General features: G+C 38.5%; 2 protein-coding genes across 2 annotated transcripts; one reads left to right on the top strand and one right to left on the bottom strand.

The window, feature by feature from the left end:
* Window positions 1-207: 207 nt before the first annotated feature.
* On the top strand, window positions 208-9,135 carry LOC117478810 (G-protein coupled receptor family C group 6 member A-like). The gene is made up of 6 exons (XM_034125720.1): window positions 208-412; window positions 1,257-1,545; window positions 1,635-2,450; window positions 4,500-4,703; window positions 4,789-4,903; window positions 6,286-9,135. The coding sequence occupies exons 1-6, from the start codon at window positions 243-245 to the stop codon at window positions 7,209-7,211; spliced, it is 2,520 nt and encodes an 839-aa protein (XP_033981611.1). The 5' UTR covers window positions 208-242; the 3' UTR covers window positions 7,212-9,135.
* Window positions 9,136-9,832: 697 nt separating this feature from the next.
* On the bottom strand, window positions 9,833-14,833 carry odc1 (ornithine decarboxylase 1). Its single transcript, XM_034118991.1, has 11 exons — window positions 14,725-14,833; window positions 13,658-13,807; window positions 13,293-13,424; window positions 12,803-12,976; window positions 12,495-12,667; window positions 12,183-12,399; window positions 12,017-12,100; window positions 11,736-11,898; window positions 11,369-11,484; window positions 11,056-11,270; window positions 9,833-10,967 (listed from the first exon to the last, which is right to left on the bottom strand). The coding sequence occupies exons 3-11, from the start codon at window positions 13,386-13,388 to the stop codon at window positions 10,829-10,831; spliced, it is 1,377 nt and encodes a 458-aa protein (XP_033974882.1). The 5' UTR covers window positions 13,389-13,424; window positions 13,658-13,807; window positions 14,725-14,833; the 3' UTR covers window positions 9,833-10,828.
* Window positions 14,834-20,104: the final 5,271 nt, after the last annotated feature.

Below are 20,104 nucleotides of genomic sequence, written 5' to 3'. Positions count from 1 at the left end.
AGAGCAGTCAAATACAGAACCTGTTTTATCTCGGGTTACGAGCAAACCACCTTGTTGTTCTTATGCCAACCTTTTTCTTAGTAAGTATTTTGCATGAAGTTGCAGATTCCATCTGACAATGCAAATTATCCATACTGACGTCCTACAAGACTCAGTTACATTACATCTGTTGTCCAGAAACCCTTTAATAATCCAGAGAGAGGAACAGATAATGTCATGTGTTTAAGCCCTGTGTATCCACAATGTTTTTATTATGGTTATTTGCGAGTATCGTCTGTGTATTTCTCCCTTGGTCAGGAGAGCCTAGTGTTCTACATGCAGAATCTCCTGGGGATATAATCATCGGAGGACTTTTCCCTATTCATGTGAAAACCAATAGGAGCACAGCGCCTGGACCACTCTCTTGTACTCAGTAAGTATGCTCTTATGATATTAATCCATTTACATCTGTGATTCTGAAAGTAACTAGGTACATTAACTCAAGTACTGTACTAAAGTACAATTTTAACGTACCATTTCCTGGTTCGTTATATTTCTACACCAATACAATTCCAAGATGAATATTGTACTTTTTACTCTCTTTTAATATAATCAATGAAAATGTTGTCATGTATAATTATTATAGGTTAAGATAAAACTTCATAATCATATTGATATTATTGATAGCTTTCTGAAATTAACAAGCTATCCAGCAGTATAGTCAAATAAACATAAGCTCCTGTTTTACCAGCTGTAATTCAATAATATAATGTATGTTATTTCGGAAATTCAGTGCAGCTGAAGATTGAAAAGGATTTGAAAAATATGTAATGACGATTTGATTAGAAAGTGTACATCCAAAATAATACAACAACAATAGCTTGTACATGTAGTTAGCACATTTTAGGGTATAGATAAATAATTAAAATGGTAAAATGTCTAGCTTCTTTCACTAGCAGTTCAAATGCTAACTTGACTAAACCAATCCAAACATTGCCACTTGAATTATATGAATAATATATTGTAACAGTTGTGTAAAATTATTTAGAAATTGTACGGAAATATTTTTGCAAAGTCTCTTGGAGTTAAAGTGTTTAATTATATCCAGTTATTGTTAAAACCAAATGAACACGTTAGTAAGCTGATGCGTGGTCTTGATGATAGGGCTCTTCTGTCAGGGTATGTCTGAAAGAAAGTTGGGCATCCACTGATTTACATGACTGTAGTATAAATGAACCATTTAGGAAATTCTATTTATCCTCTGTCAATTGTTGCAGATATGAAATCCAACAGTTTCTTCGCACACAAGTGATGATATACGCCATCAGAGAAATAAACAAGCGCACACCAAGGCCTCTACCCAACTACACCATAGGATTTGACATCTATGACACTTGTGCAGATGTGAGCTTTGCCATCAGAGCGACGCACGAGTTGCTGAAGAACCATTCAGACCCTCACAGCTGTTTGCTAGCTGAACCCAAAACAAAGGCAGTGATAGGAGCAGGAAGTTCTGAAGTATCAATAGCTGTTGCACGTGTTCTTGCTCTGTCATCAGTTGCTCAGGTTTGTCTTTGCTGTACTTTTGACATTTTCAAGATTACTGATGAGTAATGCAGTACAAATTCAACCAGATTTATTCCTGTTTGTCACAGATTAGCTACTCTGCCACAAGCGAGCTTCTCAGCAGGAAGTTGAAGTTCCCCACTTTTCTGCGAACGATTCCTAGTGATAAACATCAGACAAAGGCCATTGCTGAGCTGGTGAAGAAGTGTAATTGGAAAGCAGTGGGTATTGTGGGAAGTGATGATGAGTATGGGAAGTATGGTAGTGATACCCTTAAGGATATTTTCGATGAAATGAAGATCTGCATTGAATTCAGTGACATCCTGCCTGGCTACTTTTCCCAGAACAATTCAAAGGCCAATGAGAGCCTGGATGAGCTGGTGAGAAAAATCAACAATTCCACAGCTGAGGCCATCATATTGTTCACCAAGCAATCCAACGTCGCTGCCATCATTGGGGCCGCTGTTAAATACTCTCTCAACAGAACTTGGATTGCCTCTGATTCATGGTCCACCTCTGAAAAACTCTCTTCACTGTCAGGCATTGAGAAGGCCGGGGAAGTTTTTGGATTCATCTCGAAAAGGAATGAGGTGCCTGGGTTTAAAGACTATGTAATTTCGTCAATGTTCAACGGGACCACTAACGCCATCCTCAAGAATTACATGACTCTTTATCCATTATGTCCCACTAAGTCTGAGGAGAACAGAGAAAGCAACTTCCCCCTAAAAAAAACAGCCAAAAAGAGCCTCAAGTGTCTGGACCCAATGAACTTGACCAATTACATTGACCAGGATGCATCATACAATACTTACTTAGCTGTTGAAGTCATTGTTGAGGGTCTAAGGAGCCTGCTAAAGTGTGACCACCGCCAGTGCAAAAGAAGCACTAACTTTACAGCCTTGGAGGTACAGTAGAGTTATTTTTGCTTATATATTTTTGTATTGCAAATGTACATTATGTCTACATAACAAAGGTGATAAAACCTGTTACTGATTACTTGCAGAGTTTAATGAGAAGATTGAAACCAATCTATGCGTTTTTAAAGGATACAGCCAACTTTTGCTAGTTAGCTTAGCCTAGCATAGAGACTGGAAACACAAGGAAAAGCTAGCCTGGCTCTCCTCAAACAAGATCATCCCAATAGCACTTCTACATTTCACTGATTAACAGGTTTTATCACCTTTGTTCAATCCCTAAATTAAAAAACTTTTTTATAGTTTTTGTCATTATTTATCAGGTTGAGAACAGTAGAAGGAGAACAATAGAAACTTCAGGAAGTTACCCCTGGCCAATACATGTCTGCATATAATTCCCCTGTAAAACCATAATGTATTGTACACTTAATGTAACTTAGTCTTGATTACACTAGTGTGACATATTGTATTGGCTTTAGAGTGGCTGCAGACAGATTTTGTTTCAGTTTGACTGAGAAATGCTAGCAGTTTCGTCGGGTCTCCATTTCCTACACTAAACAAAATAGATTGTTTGCTGATGGTAGCCTTATAGAGTTCTGGATGAAGGACGGGATTTTGTACACCAACTCTAAAGATAGCATTACGTTGGTTGGTTCCCTCTACAAAAAGCCGATGAAACGCCAGAGTGCTAATAGCCTAAAAACAAACTGATTGAATGGATTTAACGTCACCACCACTGAGTTATTGCGTTTCCCTGTGTTTGCCGACACATCATTGGTAATCTCATTTAGGCACTTGTTAGCAACCAATTTTTTCAACACTAGTGAAAGTTTCAAAACTTACAAGAAAAGTGATATATTTTCTGCCTTGGAACAAACTTCAAGGTTTCAAGGTTCTTTATTTAGTCATACGAACATAGCTAGTGTAGTTATGCCGATGAAAATCTTGTGTCACAGGCTTCTCCAACAGAGCAACACAAAACACAGATAAACAAAAAATATATAGTGCAAGTAAATAGTAAATAGTAATACAAAAGAAAAATAGTTTTAAAAAAGTGAAATAGTGCAATAAGAGTCTATATGCAAGTTATTGAAATAGGATAGGTAAATAGATAAATCATTTGAAAATAATTGTTAAGTAGCAGCCAGATGAATATTAGGGATGTTGTTTCAACTGTTCAGGTGTTTAACAGATTTTGCTTCAACAGTTCAGGTGTTTAACAGTCTTATTGACTGTGGGATGAAACTGTCCCTGAGTCTGGTGGTTTTAGTCCGGATGCTGCGGTAGCGCCTGCCAGACGGCAGCAGACTGAACAGTTTGTGGTTGGGGTGATGGGTAATCCTGAGGGCTTTCTTCCTGAGCTGCTGGGAGTAAAGGTCCTCCATGGATGGCAGCTCCGTCCTGGTGATGTGCTGTGCAGTTTTCACCACCCTCTCCTTACGATTGAGGGCGGTGCAGCTGCCGTACCAGGCCGTGATGCAGCCAGTCAGGATACTCTCTCTGCACCTGTAGAAGTTGCAGAGTATCCTGGAGTCCATGTTGAACCTCCTCAGCCTGCGGAGGAAGAAGAGCCGCTGTCGAGCTTTTTTGGTGATGGTGGTGGTGTGAAGAGTCCATGTCAGGTCCTCAGTGATGTGGACACAGAGGAACCTGAAGCTGCTGACTCTCTCCACCGTAGTCCCATTGATGGCGATGGGGGCGTGTCCCTCTCTCTGCTGCTTCCTGTAATCCACAATCAGCTCCTTGGTTTTGCTGACGTTGAGATGGAGGTTGTTATCCTGGCACTGTAAGGTTATGTTAACCACAGACCTCATTTTAGGAATGTAATCCCCTTCAGGGACCCAGAAGTGAAGAAAGATGCGAACTAATTTCCGAGTTTTTTTAAATATATAATATAAATGTACACGCAACCTTTCGAAATATTTTGGAAATGGTCTCCTATATGAATTATTTCCTGTATTATTATGTGTAGTCATAGAGGAAATAACAAACTTGTGTATTTTATGTATTGATTGATGTATGTAATGTTTATCTCTACAGCTTCTTATGGAAATCAAGAAAGTTAACTTCACTGTGAACGGCACACATATTCAATTTGACTCCAATGGAGACCCCTGTTTAGGATATGACATTCTATATTGGAACATGACTCAATCCAATGAGAGCATAACACGCATAACAAAAATTGGAGAATACGAGCCAGAAGGAAATATCACAGTCCCACATGATCTTGTTAGAAATAAGGTCGGTAAAGTCAGAATGTCATTATATATTTTATTCCCAAAATTGGTTATAACTTTTGCACTAATTGGGTTTTTTCCGTTTACAGGTAAAAGCATTCAATTGCTCTAAAACTTGTAAACCGGGGCAGGAGTTGAAAAAGCATTCCAAAGGAGTGTGCTGCAATGAATGTGTTCTATGTGCAGACGGAGAGTATTCTGAAGGTAAGTGTTTCTTCTTGTATGAAATAACCCCAAGCTCAGATGTTTAAATGTTTATCCGCTAAGAGGACCCTAATTATGGATAAATAACTGAGGATATAATCGCATTTCCAGAAACACAGTTTGATATTATTTTCCTTTATTTTAACACATACCAACTGTGTTCTACTCTGCTCTGCATTTGTTAGTGGTATATTTAATTTAATTTGGAATAATTCATTTGTAAAATGGTTTGCTAATTGCATTTAGAGCCCCTCGGTTCTTCATGCCATGTTGAAATGTAGGCTGCATGAATATAAAGCATCAAATGTACAGAGGATTATTGACATTTGACCCCTTCCCCTTAGTTCTGAAAATATTGTGTGTGTCGCCTAAAACTGTCTTGTTTAGCTTTTGTTTGTATTTAGCTCCACCCTTTGGTGTCACTTCTGGTTCCAAACACTAACATGGCAACAACTCAAAAACTAAGATGGCAATGGCCAAATTGACAAACTCATGGCCTTAAAGCTGTAAATCACAAGCCAATGGGTTACTCAGAAAGGATACATAAATGTCTTCTTTTGTTCTCCAGTGAATAAAGATAAAACTAAAAAGATTGAAGAATGATTAATAGTCATTGCTCAGCCTTATTCTCTGAGGTTACAGACCACACACCTGGTCTGAAATATTGGTGTAATAATGGACTTAGACCTACTTTAATATTAAGAAAATATGAATTATTAAAGGACTTCTGTTTCGGGAGAATGTAAAAAACGTGCAGACTGTGGCTGTTAGAGTCCCCAACAAGACTAAGGATCAGTCCAGTTCTTAGGTCTTTCCAATTGCAAATAAAATACCATTGTTGGTTTACAAGAACTGAACGTTTTAATGTAAAGCTACATGCCTTTTCTGCATCTACAACTCGAAATATTCAAGTCTGATAAGAATTTCAGTTCTTCGATCTTCCCTGAAAAATGTTTTAATAACTTTTAATAAGCTTTTTAGGAAACAAATATTTTTTGTTTCAGTTATAATCTGAAAAAGAGTTTAATTATTACATTCTGCATTCAAAATGGATTAAAACTAAAAAGCGCACAATTTAAACTCTTTTAACAGGAACTCAATTAAATAATATCATGTTAATGTTTTGTTTTCCCAAATGTCTAAAGACAATTTTGCAAGAATTTGCATGAATTTGCAAATATTCCAAACTCTTCTGTCACACTGTTGCACGGTAAAGGGATACAGATGCTGGGGTTTGCCATTTATTCATTTATGCAAAGCAAAAAAAAATGTTTCAAGAACCTCTCACATAACCCTTTTCAATGGAGTGTTTTCATTATAATGATACTATTCTTTCCTCATGCAAATACATTTGCATTTTTTTTTTTTTTTACCTTCTTTAGGAGAGGAATGTAAACGCTGCGAGACAAAGGAATATTCATCTGAAAATAGGGATAAGTGTTTGTTGAAAAAGAATGATTTCCTAAAGCGGTCACACCCTTTCATTGTCTTTTTGAGTGTATTGGAATTATTTGGTATAATTGTCACCATTGGTTTTGCTGTTGTGTTTACAATCTATCGGAAAACTCCCATTGTGAAGGCGGTCGGGGGTTACTTGAGTTTCGTGGAGCTTTTTTCCTTGCTGGCCTGTTTCTGCCTTTCATTAAGCCTTACGGGAAAACCAAATCACACTTTCTGTAAGGTGCGACTGCCACTCTTCGGCATTGCTTCCTCCCTCTGCATCTCGTGCATCCTGGCAAACCTGCTCCAAATCTTAGTGGGCTTTAACTTTGACTTGAAGAAGAGGTCCTGGATAAAGAATGTCAATCAGCCGCTGGCTGTTGTGACAATCGTCTCTGGGTTCCAGGTCATCCAGTGTGTAATATGGATGATCTATTATGGCCCACATCCTAAAGAAATCATGTTAAGCAAAGCCATCCTCACTTATTGTGACAAGGGCTCCGATACATTCTTCATTACCATGTTAGGATACAATGCCTTCTTGGCACTTAGTTGTTTCCTGTTTGCTTTCAAAGGTAAACAGTTGCCAGATCTGTATAAAAATGCAAATCTAATCAGCATCAGTATGCTGCTATTTTTAATCGTTTGGATTTTCTTCATCCCCATTTATATTAATTTGATCGGGAGTTACACACAAGCCATTGAAAGCATAGCCATTCTGATTTCTTGCTACGGCATCCTCGGCTGTCACTTGGCCCCAAAATGTTACATTATGTTGTTCAGGAAAGAAATTAATAATGAGAAAGCAATTACCGAGTACATCAGGAATCATTACGAGCAGACAAACATGCCTGTGGTGACCTCATGATCACACATCCATAAATGATTTGGTTCACAAGAATACAGCTTCCTGTGGTGAAATCATAGCATCGTTTTAATATGTATCAGACGGCTGCTTAACATATACATCAATAGTTTGACCCAACGTATTGATTCAAACATGTTTAATTAAATAAATAATGTTTGCATTGCTTCTGCTATGATAAAATGTTCCGTTATACTAGCAACATTTTGAGCAAGTCCATTTACATTTTCTTTCTATAAACCGACTCAAACACTGCGAGAGCCCACACCGTTGTTCCCTTAAGTGTTAAAACTTTCTGTCTGTTTTCTTCTGTTGTTCGCTTAGTGTTTACTTCTTGTCTGTCTTTTTCTGTTGTTCCCCTTTGTGTTTACTTTTTCTTCTTCTGCTGTTCCCTTAGTGTTTACTTTGTCTGTCTTCTTCTACTGTTCCCTTAGTGTTGACTTCCTGTCAGTTTCTTCTTGTGTTCCCCTAAGTGTTTACTTTGTCTGTGTTTCTGCTGTTCCCTTAGTGTTTACTTCCTGTCTGTCTTCTTCTTGTGTTCCCCTAAGTGTTTACTTTGTCTGTGTGTTTCTACTGTTCCCTTAGTGTTTACTTCCTGTCTGTCTTCTTCTTGTGTTCCCCTAAGTGTTTACTTTGTCTGTGTGTTTCTGCTGTTCCCTTAGTGTTTACTTCCTGTCTGTCTTCTTCTTGTGTTCCCTAAGTGTTTACTTTGTCTGTGTGTTTCTGCTGTTCCCTTAGTGTTGACTTCCTGTCTGTCTTCTTGTGTTCCCCTAAGTGTTTACTTTGTCTGTGTTTCTGCTGTTCCCTTAGTGTTGACTTCCTGTCTGTCTTCTTCTTGTGTTCCCCTAAGTGTTTACTTTGTCTGTGTGTTTCTGCTGTTCCCTTAGTGTTGACTTCCTGTCTGTCTTCTTCTTGTGTTCCCCTAAGTGTTTACTTTGTCTGTGTGTTTCTGCTGTTCCCTTAGTGTTTACTTCCTGTCAGTTTCTTCTCCTTAGTGTTTACTTTGTCTTTTTCTGCTGTTCGCCTAGTGTTTAATTCCTGTCGGTGTTCTTCTGCTGTTCTCTTTATTGTTGATTTCTCTGTCCTTTTACCTTTTAACCTATTTCCTTGTCTTGTTTTTTGTTCTGTTCTTCACTTTGGACACTTTAGGAAGCATGAATCCAAAGTTGTGTGCTCTCCTTAAAATATAAAAATTATTATTCAATACATATTCAATGGAGTTTTCTGATGGAGCGAACAGACAGAAACAATTCAACAACAATGTGTTTTTTGATGCAGATATACATGAGTGCATATGGTCCCTTGATCAGATTGTCCTTAGCAACGTTCTGCTATCCCTAGCAGCTGTCTGCTATAGAGAAATAACAGACCACTAAATGTCCAAATAGACCATTGAGAATTGATTATTCAACTAAGCTGTGTAATGTAGCGTGTTAAATACTGTAGGCAAAACATTAACCTAGAGACAGAGCCAAAAGGTTTCCGCCTTTTGCAATTTATGTTATAACTCAAGCTAAATGGCTGGCAGCGTGTTCACTTGTAAAATGCTAATTTCTTGGGTTAGTAAGTTATTTCACATTACTGTAATGATTTTCTTCTTGCTCTGAATGTATTTCATAAATATTTACATGGATGAACATTGTGTGAGTGCATGAAGAAATTAATACTGACTAAGAAAAACTAATGCTTTAAATCATCCCAGTTAAACTTTTTTCCACACTAAGATTCATATTTTTTTTTTAAACAACTTAAATGTATTACATGTACCTATAATGTACTATATTTAAATAAAATGTTGTGTATACTCGTGTTAATATTGTCATTTAGGTATGAGTGGTGAACATGAGATTGTTAATGTCTGTAAAAACTGTTTGAGCAATGTTTTGTCATGAAGTGCTGTATACTGTGAATAAATGAACTTATTTCGGAATACTGTCACACTTTCGTAGCTTGAAAATGTCTCAATGGAATATGTACTGTGCCGAATGGTTCAGCACCAACATGGAAGACAAACACAAAGATTTAAGCACCAATATTCCAGAAGTTTCCCCGAAACACTTCAGACAAAGGTATCAGCTACAGAATACAAATCATATTCAACCACATGACAAAATCCCAGTTGGAATGAAAAAGCCTGAATGGGCTATGGTACAGTGCTAAACATAATGTGTTTAGTTGTGTCAATTAATAGTTATGGGTGTGTAATGTCACCCATAAATTGTTACTAGTATTCTTAAATGTAAAAAATGTTGTAAAGGTAATTCTATGTCTAATATAACTAGTGAATGTATAATTACATATGCATGTATCCTCATGTTACTGTTACAAGGTAACCAACTCTCCTTTAGGCTAACTTTCTGGAACAAAGTACAATTATTTTTAGGATTTGGCATTTGAAAAGAAAGACTAATTAATGAGTCACTTTGGGCATCAGGAAAAGCTCTATATAAATAACATGTATTATTATGAAACAGCGGTTATTAGAAGTTTGGCCAGATGAAGCATCACAGTTCCTGCTGCAAACACTAGATGGAGCTCTTGAAACATCCTCTGAAGATTGTTTTATGATTCATACAAGCAATGATGATTTATTTTGTCCCACATGTAGAAAAACGCACAACTCATTAGGCTCTGCATCCAATGTTTTTATTTATTAAAAAAATACAAAACTTGAAAAAGTTTCCATAGGAAAGCGTTATGGATATGCAATCCAGTCTTTCGTATCAATTTCTCAAATGTATTCTTTAACACTGGTTCTTATTCATATAATCAACAGACTTCTTGACGTTTACAAGTTACAACAAAAAAATAAAACTGAAAATAAAATAAGGAGAAGAGGAGAGGTTCAGTATGCTTCTTGAGTCCCTGTGTTTTAAGTGTTAATCTTGAAGATGTGTATTTGGTGGCACCTGTGAGTGTTGGGTGACCACGACAAATGAGAAGCGACCTTTGACAAAGGTAGCTGAAATGTTATGCGTCTATAATGTTCTGTGTGTACCTAAAAGTAAACAAAAAGTGACTTTACATGTTAATATCTTCAGGATTAACACTTGAGAGGTTCTGTACAGAAGTAGAGATCATGGAAAGGATAAATATAAACAGAGCAGCCATTTAATGAGGATTTAAATCACCCCTCCAACCACCTCTTTGCAAGTCACAATTTTGAAGTATTCAATTAATAGTATTAGCGACCCCTTACCTCTTGGACTTTTGCTACAGTTTCAAGTGTTGAGTCCTTTTTTCAGTTCCACTCATAGTTTCTTCATAAACTAACAGTACTCAAGTTCTTAAGTCACTTTCCCAAAATTAAGGGCGGAATACTGCAGCAACAATTTCCGAGTACAGAGTAGCCCTGTGACACTCTGCCTGGAATACACAGAGACACTCAGAGTGTGATTCAGCCTCATTTTATCGAGGGTTGATCCTCACTTCTGTACAGAACACAGATGTTTGTGCAACAACATGCCCCTCTCGTTCTCCTGTCAAGTAACTGGCCTTCAAAATATATCATGACATATGGGGAGAAGAAAGAAAAAGAAAAGACAGAAACTTCTCCAATAATTAATAATAACAAAGAGATGCTAGATCAGGAGAACATTGCTGTGATGTACGGTATGCGTTTACACCACAGGGGCCTGGCAGGGCTTAGTGGGCATCTCCAAGCTGCTCTCTCGTCCACAGCAGGCCGGCACCTCCAACAGGGAGGACTCCTCCGCAGGAGCTGGCATGCCCTGGGAACAGATCTGCTGCACGTGTTGCCTGTAGGAGACGAAACAGAGAAAAGTTATATTGTCTTCTTCCTCACAATGAGACAAGTGTTCCATCAGGAGCTTTCGGGACTACTCACCAGGCAGTGCGAGACATGACGTAATAAATGTCGGGTCGTTGGAAGCCATTGAAGGTGGAGGCAGCGGCCACGGTGTAGGCCCCCATGTTATCAAAGATCAGCCAGTCGCCTACCTGCATGTCAGGCAGGTAGCACTGCTCGACGATGCGATCGAGTCCATCACATGTCGGGCCCCAGATACTGCAGGGGTATCTGACCTGATCTGGCTTTGGCTTCTATTGAGAAGGGGGTGGACACAAATCATTAGTATCCACTTTTCAATTACTCAGTTATGCTGATAATTTGCCACGTTTTCAAATCTTGAGTCACTTACCTTATGTAGTGTTGGCAAACAGTGAGCATGGTCATAGAGTATACAATTGAAGGATCCATAAACGCCATCGTTTACGTAGTACATCAGGGTCCTATCTGTGGTCCCCTCGTCTTCCTCTGTAGAAAAGTAGAACATTTAAGTACTGAGAAATGTTACCAATCTGCCTTAACAATATTTGTGCAGTTGAGCATTATTATCGTTATTAATCCTTCTATTATTTGTTTTCTTGATTTAAATGCTTGGTCTATAAAATGTCAGGAAAAATGTCCATCCTTTATTTATCAAAATAGTCGACTTATAGATTAGTTGCCTAACGGTTTGCAGCTCTATAACAGAATAAACGAGTATACTAAATGAAGGCTGTTACCGTCAGAGGCAGATTCCTCGTCCATGATGACCTTCTTGGCGATGATGTTGACAACCAGTGTGTAAGCAGAAGCCACATAAAAGCGTCCTGGCTCAGAAATGATCTTAATGCCAGTGTCAGCGGGGAAATACTTATCCAGGGCTGGGCTGATGACTGCAGTGATCTAGCAAGGGGGGGGGAAAGTGTCCATTGATTATTATAATGTAAAAAGGATTATCTTGTGCTAGTTCTACTGATGTTGCAGCCTAATGTCCAAAGAGGACAAATACAATTCAAGATACCTCTTCGAATTTGAGTTCATTATCATCTGAACCAGGAAATCCACCTCCGATGTCCAGCAGGTCCATGTTGAAGCCCACCTCAGCCTAGATAATCACACAATTCAGTTTAAGACAACTTTGATGGGTGAAAAATGTAATATTTTTTAAAGCAGTTGTCACAACTCACCCCTATATCGAAGACATAACGGGCATCAGCGATCGCCTGAGAGTAGGTCTCGGGATCGGTGCAGCCACTGCCAACATGGAAGCTGACGCCAATCACATCCAGCCCCAGTTCCTTAGCTTTCTCCAGGAGACCTCGACACGCTTTGAGTGTCACACCAAACTTCACGCTCAGGCGACACACAGCCTTAGAGTCATCTGTGGCAATACGCAGCACCAGCCTGGGCACAAAAATAGAGTTAGAGGAATAAATATTGGATCTAGAAAATCAAAATGCCTGTTCAGTCTTTATATTTAAAATGGAAAGAAATCTCACTTGGCATTTTCATGACAGCGGGCCACTTTCATGAGTTCCACCTCGCTATCAAAGGTCATCATCCGGACCCCGTGGGCGGATGCGTACTTGATCTGGGAAAGTTGCTTGCAGGGGTTGGCATAGATGATTCTGCTTGGATCCACTCCCAAAGACTGAACCATATGAATCTCCGTCTAGAGGGGGACAATGCCAACAGTCAGCAAAAAATAAGTGGCAATTTAAAAACTCAAGCTGCCAATGCTAGTTCAGCTTATCATCAAGAGAGCTTTGAATAGTAGAGAACATCTATGGAAGATTACAACACACACCTTGCTTGCACAGTCGAAGCCAGCTCCCAGGGAGGCCAGTACCATGACTACAGCCTGACTGTCGTTGCATTTGACGGCGTAGAAGGGAGTGACGCGTGGCAGGGCCCTCACCCAGCGCAGGTGCTTCTTGAAGACATCCCCCAAGTCGCAGACGTAGAAGGCATCCCTGTCATCCTGCGATGGAACAGATGAAAAAATGTGTTCAACAAAAACTATTTAGAAAAATAGAATATTACACAACACCTAAACAAACACATGCTAAAATAAAATGTGATACACATTTTATGACAAGATAATCGCCACATGGCAATATCCTATTGTCCCATGCCTATTAACACCCCTGTGTTCTTTAGAATTGTGTAAAGGGAATACAATTTTGACATTCCAACACCAGTCACCTGAACAAGGGTGTTGCATCCTGTTCACATTCACCACTTAACAAATGAGGCCATCTGCATATCCCCCGAACAAGTCAACACAGGAAACTCACCGTCATGGATGACTCATTGATCTTCTGCTCGACGATATCCCGTGCAGAGAAGCCCTCCTCAAGGAAAGAGAAGTCAAACTCGGTGGCAGTTTCCATGCTCACAATAAATCCTTTTGATTAGTCACTAGGAAACTGAAAGAGGGAGCGGAGAACATAGAGATTACACTCAGCTTTGAGGACAAAGTCTATTTTGTGTCCTTGATTGCAAAAGTCTATTTGTTCCTCACTCATGGCAACGACTCAAAAGTGAAAGTGTAAGTGATTCTCAAAGCATGGAATTTGACTGAAAGACACTTTTGTTACTGTATTATCTGATACAACGCAGTATTTTATAGAGTTCAAACAGCTGACAGTTAGATACTTACTTGGATATGAAAGAGATGAAATTTGATTGGTGCAGTTATTCAGGTACAGAGCAGCCAAGGCGGTTCACCAGTGAAGTTAAATCCCTTCAAATAAGACTCAAGGCCAGGGCCTGCTGAGGAGCCAGTGTGTGTCTTACAAGACTGATTATTCTGTAACAAGAGCATTTGACAGGATTTTAACATACAAAACATTTTCTGGTGGGAATACGCCTGGAAAGTAAAAACGTTGCTTTCTATGGACTCACATTTTGTTTGTTAAAGACTAAAATAAACCTCAAATTACAATATAAATGTAATCTTATCCTTACTACTGAATTTTTCTTATAGTTATGAATTAAAAACATCAAAGTTACGGATTATTCTATAAAACTAACCTAATTTATAGACAAGACATACACTATTTTACGACTATGTGATGACTAACGGTACTACGACACCATCTGCAGATTCTGCACAGAAGTAATTGAAAGCACAAGTGTTTAAACCCCGCCCAGTTTCAGATGTAATCCTATCATAAAGAAGATCCGCCTTCAACGTAAAAGAATGGCACGAAAATGGACCAATCAGTGACTAACAACGGACGCTGACGTCGGCATGCCGGTTCCGTTTAGAGCTATGCGTGCCATGAGGTAATTTAGCATGAAAGTTACTACTAAACGTGGTTTCGCAAAGTCAACGCAGCCAATGTTAAAACATTTAGTGTATAGTGAAGACACCGAAGCAGTAAAAGTTCGAAATAACAGCCAAATGTCGAACCGGTTAGATAGCGAGATTAACACCAAAGTAGATAACTATTCCTCGATAACGTCCGCTAAAAGGCACACTGGCCACGTCGTAATGGTAAGTAACATTTACAGCTAAACTCAGCAGCAATTCAATTTGAATAAATTGTTACTTTGATAAACCAAAAATACCAACGCCGTTACGCCTAGGAAGACAATTTTGCATTGTCCTTGTTTAAGCCGCCATAACCTTAGCCTGCTAGTTAACGTGTGCTACCGTTAGTTAAAAAGCGAATGAGATAGCTCACATTTCACGTTGTTAAACATCGAAAATCTTTCACTTACCTTAAAAAGCATTTACAAAGAGTGTGTCCATTAGACCAGAATGCTGGGATAAAAAAATTAAGCCGTACTGAAGGTGCCGCCTCTGTCAGGACTGAAACTAGAGTGGAAGCCGGTATAGGATTCAGCCAGTATTTATAGAGAGCTGGTTACTACGACAACGCAGCCAGCTGAAACCGGCCCCCTATCCACGTATGAACCGGTTTAGGCTCGTCACCTCATCCACATGGTGGGGAAGAAAGACAGACCGCTGTACAACTGCGTAGCCTACACGCGGAAGATAGCTTAAGGTAACACAGCCAGTTCAAACCGAACTTGCATCTAGATTCTACGTAAATAAATCATACAAATAAAAAAACCTTCAGGGCTATTGTATTCATTGTATTGTGGTGAGACCAGATATATAGCCGGCTATCTCGTAACCTCTATAGCCCCAGCGTATCCTACTTCTCATATGAAAACTTGTGTGATCCTTTTGCCAGGTTTCTTCCATAGACTGTCTAAACAGGTTTCTTCCCTAACCTCACTATAGTGTAGATGTTGGCCTTTGAAGATACAATGGTAAAGGTTTTTCTTCCTTTGAATGAGTTCAAACACTCAATAAATACTGAAAAAGCCTGTATCTTTCACTGTATGTCTATCTATTTAGGATTCTTAACATGAAATGAATGAAACATGAGTTATGGCTCTTGCCAGGCTGAGAGTATGTAGAGAAATATGTTCCAAATTTACATTAAAATACTTGAAACCGTTTAACTGATTATAGATTCCACAGTTCATTCATTTTTAAAGCATACATTTTTAACATTCTCTGGTGCCATGTTAAATCAAATTAGTAGAAAAATCACTAGTCACCGCCTTAACAAGTATTTGTATGCTAAGAACTACCTGTACTTTATGATGATGACCACCCGAAAGCGGGTGAGGCTCAGGATAGGTAAGGCTAATATTTCACTAACTGGGTCATTCCAGAATTGGAGGACAATTTAGACACCAACATTTTTGAAAAATGAACCTTTTATTTTATTTTTTATGTATTTAGGAAAAACAGATAATAAACCATCAAAAAAAGTGATTTGCCCAGCTAAGGGATCAGATGTATATTTTCCAATGAAGAATGACCCCTGTTACTCTAATTATAGTAACAGGGTTGAAAGTAACAGGGTTGAAAATCAATGCTAATTTGAGCTTTAACCTCAGGAATTATTGCTAGATGTAGCATGTAATGCTCCTTTCAAGGCAAGGACAAACTTGGATATTTAATGAAAGAAAGTTAACTTTTTAATTAATATGCTTTATTCTGATAATATGAGTAACAGGGTTGAGTGGGTTAGAGTGCCACACTCTTTTAAGACTGAAAATATTGTAAAAATATGAAAAATAAAAGAGAGGACTTAGTTTTGGTCTACCCATGGCACTAGCACATGGCTTGCTGATGTCCCTTCCACTGTGTCCTTTGACTTACAGTTTTTTCACTTCCTCTGCCAATCTAAAAAGGTTTGGGTAACAGGGTTGAACGCATGTTGAGGGACACACCTTCTGTGCAAAATTACTGTTATTTAAAATATGTTTATGATTTAACAAATTGATTTTACCATTACAAGAGACATATATCAATAGAATAATACCAAAAAAAGTAAATAAAATCCCTATTTTAAATGTTATATTTGACATGCAAGTTGGTCACCAAGAAGCGGGGACAAGAGAAAAATGCCATGTTTCGAGAGCTATTTGATAATTTAAATAATATTTTGAAACCACTTTTTCTACAACTTTATATACATTTTGTCTCAAGACAAGTATGTTTAACACAACAAGTGCATGTTTTAGCTTTTTGGGCATGGATTATTAGATTTTTTTTTATATCTTGTTTTAACTACCACAGGAGATGCTATCATTTTTACAACAGCAATTATATGCACAGACCAACAATAACGCACAGCACAGGAGCTACAGGGGCTAAATGTTCATAGCAGGTGATGAATTGAAAAAAATAAATAAGAAATTCTGATTATTTATAATAGTTTACTAGGCTAAAGAAAGACAATATTCGACAATGCTTACGTTATGTGATTTAAATGCAAGTTACTAATTGTTTAGCTTACAACGCAAACGCAACACATTTCATGAATTTACATAAAAACATAAAATGCATACACAATGTTTATTACAAAAAGCGCAAACCAACAAGCAAAATCTAAATCACAGAAAGTATCTGTGGACTTACTCAATTCTGTTGCTGTGAGCCAAAATGATGGTAACACAGAGACTTCACCCATTACTATGCAAACAAACATCAACAGTATGCACATAAATACATATTTAGATACACCCTGCTAGCTTTTTTCTCAAGGCACAATGCACATGACAGAACTTAAAAACTATGTGTACGTAGAGCCAACCGGCACTAACTGACAGTACAGATGCAGCTTGTGAGACAAACACACGTTTCTTTCCCAGTGCTGTTTGTTGTGAGTACCATTAAGTTAGTGCAACACACAATACGATAGTAACAGGACTGCCCCTGATGATGACAATACTCATTAGTACAGGTTATACTATTGTCCTATCCAGATGTGATGGAAGGAAACCTGTATTGCTGTGTGTTAATCCCAGAGATTCTCACTCATGCTGTCTGCCTCTAACTGACAGCATGGCCTCAATAAGGTGATGGCAGTCTGCTCAGTCTAATTTGTGACCTGATTAACAGGATTAAAGATCACTAGATGACTCAATCATGAGGTGTTGTCAACTTGCACACATATGTCACAAAAGCGCTCCAAATGCCATGTTCACAGATACAGTTTTTATGTTATATCTATATCCTTTTCTACATTTGAGACAACAAATACAAAAACAGATGACCCTGTAAGCTACTGAGAATGGTGGGAAGGGCTCCAATGGTGCGTCTACTCCTAAATGTTTTTTCATTCCCAGCCCTAAAATTCTTGCCCCCAGACATTTCCCCCCCTTACCACAGTTTAATCAGTCCAAAGGTTGCTTTCATAGACATTTGGTCTGCGTGCAGACATTACCAAATGGAGGAAAAGAAGATTTTGGTTAGTGTGACCTAAAAGTACATGTGGAAATGTTGCACAAGCACCGGTTCCAGGACACTAACAGTAAACTTTAGGGCTTCATGAGGACCGCATATCTGTGGGTTTGACTTAATATCTTTTCCAGGTCTTGAGGCTACAATCAAGATGGCAGTCAAATTTCTTGCACGATGGGGTTTCCATTCAGATCTTCTGCAGGCTTGGTGAATGAAGTCATGTTTTCCAATAATTTTAATGATCAAAAACTAAAAATCCTAGCCCTTCCCGAATCGGTCAAAAAAGTTGTAATTAGTTTAAGCGCCAAATACATATGATGACATAAATATGATCGTTTTCATACGTCGTAGTTTTCCCTATGGTCCTGCCCTGAATCTGAACTTGTTCTAGCAGGCGTCGCTTCCTTTGCAGACCCATGCCTGTCAGTCAGGAAGTGGGCCCACACTTGGGGGCTAATTCATTTTCAACAGATGTTTATCAGTTTGTTCAAAATCACAAGATCCCAAAACACTTGCATGTATTACATAAAATACCCGAATTAGATTGTTCCTCTTGACTCCAGTCATTTCCTTTTGTTTAATGTGTTGTCTCTGTTCCACCAAATGTCTGTTTCCACCCTTTCCTTCACCCCTCTCCTTCTCCTCCATTTGTCATGTCTATCTTTCGCTATGTGTAGACTTTCTGTTATCGTTACTGTGGGCTATTGTGGCCTAACCCCCACATTTACAAGGCTTCACAAAAGGACAAGGATGATGATTGTTATTGGCCACCCACAAGATACAGTGCAGTGTACGGGCCTTGGTGACTGCGTGTCATGTGTATCACTGCATCTGGCTATTTCTCTTCCCTTCTTCCCATAATGAAATGCCACGGTCAGTTTTACTGTTTCATCAACTTATGTTCCTGTACCGTGCAGTTCAGTGTGCACAACACGTCTTGAGACAATAAGGCATTAGCACAAACCACAACTTTCCCTGACTTTTCTCAAGCAAATAAACTACACTCTATTTGAACATGATCAAAGCTAATGGACAAGTAACACCAAGATGTTCTTAACAATTCAAGGTTCAAGGCTTTTATTTGTCATACGTACATAGCTACAGTGTAGTTATGTCGATGAAAATCTTAGGTCCCAGGCTCCATTATGACCTAACACCAAAAACTAACATCTGACATTGTAGGGTCTACATTTATGTTCCCTTTTTATCTTAGGTTCTTTATCTCTGCATATTGCGAATTCTTTTTGCACTTCCTACTTTGAACCTTGGCAGAGTCCTTGGACAATCTTGCAAAACTCAGCACGTAACTAACACTTGTAAATGGGCACAGCTCTTCCACTTTTACAGATACAGTTACATATATTTAATTTGGTTTTTTATGTATCTTGTAACGGCAGTTATCGGGTCGAGTCTTTGTGTTTTTAACCTGTTAAGCCCTGAGCCTGTTTTTCAGGTCTCAGGCTCGAAAATGACATTCCCAGAACAAATGACTATAACTTCACTTCTAAAAGGGGTAAATTAATAAGCTTTTTTCTCAAAGCAATGATGAACCTGTGAGTTGGATGTAGAAAAGTCAGAATCAATATAAATGATTTTGCTTTAAAGTAAATTCAGATTGAACATAGTAAGAAAATGTAAATTATAGTGTCCGTCCAAAAGAAAAACATTACTTATAGTGAAAACCACCCTTGAATGATGGGATAGTAGACTAAAAGCTTTAGGAATCCAAACTATAACATATAATAAGTACCCTGTATCAAGATTGATGCAAAACAAGTTAAATTTGACCCTTTTAGAGAGATTTAGAAGAAAAAGAACCCCACCTTTGGGGTCATTTGGGTGGATTTGCCGGTTCTCTGGAACCCATTGGTCGATTTTGGTGATTGACATCTCTTTTGAACCGTTAGAGCCAATAGAATCGAGGGGGACGCTCCAAATACACACACACGTTACCATTGAGGAGTGAGAGTGGCGCACACGCAGTCGAAAGCTATGTTACGCTCTGAAAACTGAAAACTGAAACCTAGGCTCAAACTAGTAAATATGAAGATGGATTATCAGTAATAATTTCAAAGTGACACAGGCACATTGGATTAACCATTGGATTAACCTTCAGCAGCGGTTTTATCGTTTTGATGCCATTGAACACAACTTTTGATCAGAAACAGCAAAAGGTAAGACAAATTGGCCGTGTTTGCTCCGTAAAGCTCCGTGTTGTGATGTCTGTGTTTGCTTCCTCTGTCGCGAGTTCTGATCGCTCAGTGATGATACTTATATTTCTGGAATCTGTGGAATCTCAGCTTGCTAATCAATATCTTGTTTGTGCAGATC

The sequence above is a fragment of the Trematomus bernacchii genome, unplaced genomic scaffold (genome assembly GCF_902827165.1).
Source record: "Trematomus bernacchii unplaced genomic scaffold, fTreBer1.1, whole genome shotgun sequence".
NCBI lineage: Eukaryota > Metazoa > Chordata > Actinopteri > Perciformes > Nototheniidae > Trematomus > Trematomus bernacchii.
This window is presented reverse-complemented; position numbering and strand designations above follow the sequence as displayed.

What these genes read in the sequence shown, in the direction of transcription:
- LOC117478810 (XM_034125720.1), top strand. Translation starts at nt 243, where the DNA reads ATGTTTTTATTATGGTTATTTGCGAGTATCGTCTGTGTATTTCTCCCT. An exon ending in GGACCACTCTCTTGTACTCA is followed by an intron (nt 413 to 1,256) that starts GTAAGTATGCTC and finishes CAATTGTTGCAG; the next exon opens with ATATGAAATCCAACAGTTTC. An exon ending in CTAACTTTACAGCCTTGGAG is followed by an intron (nt 2,451 to 4,499) that starts GTACAGTAGAGT and finishes TTATCTCTACAG; the next exon opens with CTTCTTATGGAAATCAAGAA.
- odc1 (XM_034118991.1), bottom strand. Translation starts at nt 13,388, where the DNA reads ATGGAAACTGCCACCGAGTTTGACTTCTCTTTCCTTGAGGAGGGCTTC. An exon ending in TCAATGAGTCATCCATGACG is followed by an intron (nt 12,977 to 13,292) that starts GTGAGTTTCCTG and finishes GTTCCATCGCAG; the next exon opens with GATGACAGGGATGCCTTCTA. An exon ending in GCTTCGACTGTGCAAGCAAG is followed by an intron (nt 12,668 to 12,802) that starts GTGTGTGTTGTA and finishes GTCCCCCTCTAG; the next exon opens with ACGGAGATTCATATGGTTCA.